The 5,775-nt window shown below is 36.4% G+C and overlaps 1 protein-coding gene across 1 annotated transcript; it reads right to left on the bottom strand.

Annotated features, from left to right (window-relative positions):
* Nucleotides 1–3,652: 3,652 nt before the first annotated feature.
* On the bottom strand, nucleotides 3,653–4,950 carry LOC110922033 (early nodulin-like protein 1). Its single transcript, XM_022166360.2, has 2 exons — nucleotides 4,348–4,950; nucleotides 3,653–4,188 (listed from the first exon to the last, which is right to left on the bottom strand). Exons 1-2 carry the CDS (start codon nucleotides 4,520–4,522, stop codon nucleotides 3,761–3,763), a joined length of 603 nt encoding a protein of 200 aa, XP_022022052.1. The 5' UTR covers nucleotides 4,523–4,950; the 3' UTR covers nucleotides 3,653–3,760.
* Nucleotides 4,951–5,775: the final 825 nt, after the last annotated feature.

Here is a 5,775-nt window from a genome sequence, read left to right as displayed (position 1 = left end):
ATACTCGGAATCAATAACCGGTCAAAGGATAAGACTGTCATTTTTCTAGATAAAACTCTTTTTTTTTCTAGTGGACAAATATTTTGTAAGGAGGAGTATGATTAAAAAGGTTGTAATAATTATTAAGACAATATTTATGTGATTTAACAACTTGCTTAGCTTATGTTCATTAGCACTCTTGGATCACAAAGATCATGGATGTTCTCTAATTTCATAATAAATGAACATATAATTAATTAAGATGCATATGATCCTCTCTTTCATGAATGATCTGACATCATGTTACTGTGGGTAAGTTCTGCAAAATTAAGTCGTAACAAGCAAACTGGACGATCGGAAAGTTGTAATTCCATTGCGTTTGTTAGTTGTGCTGCTGCAGAATAGCATTCATAGACATATAATGGTACTCTTATGCCCAATGTTGAGCGAAACAGCCGAAACTTCAGGCTGAGCTGGGCTTCCTTTGGTGTTAGTGAAAAACTAGCATATGCTCATCCTGATTTTACCATATTTGTTGGGGATTTGGCAGCTGATGTTACGGATTATACCTTACAGGAGACGTTTAGAGCTCGTTGTCCATTTGTAAAGAGCGCAAAAGTGCTGATCAGATGCAAGGGCGTAGCCAGGATTCTTTTCCTACGGGTTCAAAAATTTTCAAGGGACAGATGACAAGTTGTCTATTACTAAGTTTCGGCTTTTTCTACGGGTTCAATGTTGAAATTTCTACGGATGCCAAGTCAAAATACACACATATATATATATAACACTTAAAGTTTTTTTGGTACGGGTTTGGCAGAACCCGTACCCTTTTATGTAGGTACGCCCCTGATCGGATGACAGGGCGTACAAAAGGTTATGGATTTGTGAAGTTTGGAGATGAAACTAAATAACTACGTGCTATGACTAAGATGAATGGAAGATTATGTTCAACCAAACCAATGCGCATTGGGTCCGCTGCTAACAAAACTACTGTTAGTCCACAACCATATCCGAAAAGTACATGTTTCAACAGTGATATTGGATGTCAAATTCATGTTCATGTTACTTTTTACAACTTTGTGTTTTTTTTTTTTCGAGAATTTTTTCTGTGTTAGTTTTTTTAACCCTCGATTGTTAGAAGCGTTTTATTCTTAAGTTCAATTCATTAGTATTGCATTTAAATTCCAAAGATATTCTCGAGCTTGCAGTCATTTCCTTCCCATTGCAACATCCTACAAAGATCAATCTGTATATGAATACTTGTTTTGATTTAAAAAAGATTTCATAACTTGCAAATTCAATAAATAGACCAATTACCTCAGCTCTATACCGTAAAAACTCCACAACATTTTTCTACAGAAGCGGAAACGGATCAATACATGTCAAGTCCTTCTCTTCGTTTTCTCCCAAAAACAATATAATGTTTTCAAATACTTCAATCTCATCAGGAGAATCCCGTTTCAAAATCAGGCGTTAAAGTCTTAACAATTATATGAATATGTTGTTGTTTAAGAATCAAGAAATCAACAAGTCAGAGAAAAAAGGTCTTCAATAGTCAAAAACGACTTATAGTTGAAACAAATTGACCCGTGTTATATGCTCGCGCAGTTCGCCCTATTTGATGAACATATCCTGCAGCACTTACAGGCATGTCAAAATTTATGACCTGTTGCAAAAAAAAAAAAAAAAAAAAAAAAAAAAAAAGTATATAATAAATAATCAAGCTAAAAATATAATAGCAGATAACTAAACTAACAAGACCATTTCCGAAATCCATCTAAAAAAACATATAACTAACTTAATTATAAAAGTATCGCATATTATATTTAGAAAAGAAATAATATAGTTTAGAAAAGATGAGCCAAACAGGATACCTCTAAGATATGTTGCCTTGAATTTACAGGCAACTCAGCATTTAACACAGCAGATTTTATACCGAACTGTAAATAAAATGTGTTTTGTCTTAGAATAGGTAAGATGCACAAAAACGGGTCAAAATACATGTTCAAGAAATAGTTTAAGTCTAAATTTGTGTCGATGGTATTTGTAAACACTAAAACTTTCTTTTGTACAGCATCCAGCTTCAAAAGTGCAAGAATGTGGAGAAGCTTATCTCGTTTGCTGCATTGTATCTAAATATAAAAGCAGCGATGAGCACATATATAAGAAACTGTTGAAACAAAAATAAGAAAGTAAAAGATAAATTTATAGCTCTTACCAAGAATTGCTGAACATTTTAGGAACGATATCATCCTTTCTGTCACCAATTTCTGGTAAAGTAAGAATGTAGGGATTGTGTAGATAAAGTCTTCTAATGGTTATATTTTCTAATAAGCATAAATATATTATATATTATATCTTCACATAAGACTAAAGGGTATGGGGGCCGGCTTAGGCCCGGCCTGGCCCGGCGCCGGTCCCCCACACCGCCCCCCTCATGCCCGGCTCGTTCCAACCGGCTCCCACACGACGGGCCTCTCTTCTCTCTCCTCACACACACACAACTATACATACATATATATATATATATAGGGTAAGGATAGTGTAAAAAGGGCCTAAAGTGTGAGAAGTGTATTATAACACTATATATAATACTATATAACACCATATAAACACCGTATAACAATATGTAACATCATATAATACCATATAACATGCTATCAGACAACCTATAGTGTTATATTTGTTATATAATGATATATAGTGTTACATAGTGTTATATGGTGTTACATATTGTCATACGGTGTTTATATGGTGTTATATAGTATTATATATAGTGTTATAATACACTTTGAGCACTTTTTACAGGATCCTCTACCTATATATATATATATATATATATATATATGTTTGTTTGTATGTATGTATGTATGTATGTATAGCTGTGTGTGTGAGAAGAGAGAAGAGAGGCCCGTCGTGTGGGAGCCGGTTGGGACGAGCCGGGCATGAGGGGGGCGGTGTGAGGGACCGGCGTCGGGCCAGGCCGGGCCTAAGCCGGCCCCCATACCCTATAGTCTAAGTAAAATGAAATTATACAGTTAGTTACCTTAAGCAGACATGAGAAGGCATTGACATCGTTTAAGAATATTCATGTGAGCTTTGAGATCCCTCATATCCATAAGTGAAAAGAAGATCTGCCTGATTACAACCATGAGTCAGCATAATCAATATTCAACAAAGATTAATTCAATCAACTAAAGCAGCCATATGATCCAAGCTTAATTCGATATAGTAGATCGCTCCATTCTTTCGCAAGATTCCAAATTTTCAAATGTAACATAAAAAACCCTTATCTCTATCCTTGGAGATAAAAGAGGCTGCTGTCACTGAGCTTCTCCGGCTTCAAAAGCTTTTTTCACATGTGGAACATATAACATATAATGTGCCGCAACAACAATACTAAGAATGATAAAGTGGTGAGGGAACTACAATGTCAGCAAATATAAAAAACAAAGAGTCAAGAAAAAAGTACCACAAACCCCCTCGAGTGTACCTATATGCTCTCGTAAAAAAGATCTATACGCCACGATAAGGGTGTTTGTAGGGTTGAAGAGGAAATAAGTGTTTTTGTGCATTTGTGGAATGCTAATGCGGTAGCTAACTTGGCGCGTTGTTGATGGTCTTATACATCATCATAAAATAATAAAATAATTCATATAAATGCCAGAAGAAATTACAAAATCATAGAACACAAAAACAACAAATTCAATTGATACAACCTAAAAACATAGAATGAAACAATAGCAGAAACCCTGAACACAAATCCTCCAATTATTTCTCCTCAAAACTCATTCAAAACCAAAACCAGACCCAAAACCAAACCCGAAAATAATCCAACAAAACCTCCAAAACCAATAGATTCAACGCCTGAGATCACTGGAGCCGGGGCCGGGGCATGCATAGTAATTCCTTCAGTAGTTTGTAATGTGGCGGATGGCGCCAGATCACGTGCCGGTGCTGGTGCTGGAGCGGTAGTAGAGTTCACAATGCGCGGGTGGTGCCTGACCGCCATGACTACGATGATCAGCTTCTGTCCATTCTGGCATTTTTGTTCATGACCACTAATAAAGAAAAAAGGACCTGATCTTTTGAATTTGAATATAGGGTTTTCACCATTTAGGGTTTCTACAGGGTTTGTTTTGTTGCAGTTGCCGTAAGCCTCTTCGTTCACCACCAAAACCGAATCCAACCCTTTCTTATACTTGAAAACTGCAGCATTACAATATCAAACACACAAACAAACAAACATGTAAGTTTCAATTCTTGAGAGAAAGAGATTAGTATTGTTTTTTTTTTTTTTTTGAACGGCAACAACTCTATATATAAATATATATAGGGCGAGCAAGAAACTGTTATTTATTAACTAACCAAGTGAGTCATTGACTTGAAACCGATTTCGTTCAGCCCAGTGGTTGTAGCTCTCACGAGGGTCGAGAACCCAACCATCTTTGCCACCTACATGGAATGTGTAACCAGAACACGACCCAATAGACAATATGACCACCAAACCGAACATTGTAACGAGCTTCGTTTGGTGCTCCATCGATGGATCAAAAGTGTTGCGGTGTGTGTTTAAACTTATAAGAGAGATGAGAAGTGAGAAGTGAAGGTAATTTGGGAATAAAGATGGTGGATATATATAGGAGATATGTAAGTAAAGTTACCGTTGCATGGAGATTGCTAGGTGTTGGAGGTCACGTTTTTTTAATTTTGTTGCTCAATGCCGATTATGTTGGTAACAAATGCAACGGTTATTATATTAATTCAAATTTAAGATAATACCTTATAAGTCATGAATATTTTGTGTGAATTTAAGTGTAAAGATTTCATTTTTAATTTTTTGACCGTTTGAAACAAAGATAATAAGATATCGTCTTTAATTAAAAAGATATCGAAAAAGAAAAAAAAAACAAGAAACAAGGAGCATATGTAATTTGAAGTATTTTTAAATTTTAAACGAGTGTCGTATGGAACCTATGATTACATAGGCATTGTCGATATGCATTTAATGGCCAACGTCTATAACAATAATCGAGTTGAGTTGTTTCAGTTTCAGAGTCAAAGAACGTTTTAATGAATCTAATTCCCAATACTTGCATGTGTGCATAGTAATCTGCAATGAACAATAGAGAATTATTTTGTTGTTAATTAAACTCAAATGGATCTACACAAAGATTAAAATGAAAAACAAGCACATATTCTAAATGAACCTATAGTCACAACTAGGGGTGCAAACAAGTCGAGCAGCTCGTGAACCACTCGAGATCGGCTCGAGAAAAAACTCGAAACGAGCTGAGCTTGAGCCTAAAATAAAGCTCGTTTGTTTATCGAGCTCGAGCTTGAGCCTCGCATGTGAAGCTCATCAGGCTCGTCGAGCCGACGAGCCTTATCGAGCCTTAGTGTAAACGAGCCGAGTCGGGCCGAGCTTATATAAACTTGTTTACAAGCCGACCTCGAACCTAAAAATAAGCTTATTTAGTAAACGAGCCCGAGCCCGAGCTTCACTTATCGAGCTCGCGAGCCTAAAAAGTCTATTAATTATATTATTTTTATTTAATATATTAATTAATAGATAATAAACGAGCCGAGCCCGAGACGAGCTCGAGCTTGAGAAAATACCAACGAGCCGAGCTCGAGCTTTAAAAACAAAGCTCGAATCGAGCCAAGCTCGAGCACGAGCTTTCATAAGTTAATCGAGCTTGTTTGCACCCCTAGTCACAAGCAGATCAAGGACGGATCCATGATCTCACCACCTACGGCTAGGTTAGCTTCGGCTTGGAATTTTTGCTTTCTGAT

The sequence above is a fragment of the Helianthus annuus genome, chromosome 17, assembly GCF_002127325.2.
Source record: "Helianthus annuus cultivar XRQ/B chromosome 17, HanXRQr2.0-SUNRISE, whole genome shotgun sequence".
NCBI lineage: Eukaryota > Viridiplantae > Streptophyta > Magnoliopsida > Asterales > Asteraceae > Helianthus > Helianthus annuus.
This window is presented reverse-complemented; position numbering and strand designations above follow the sequence as displayed.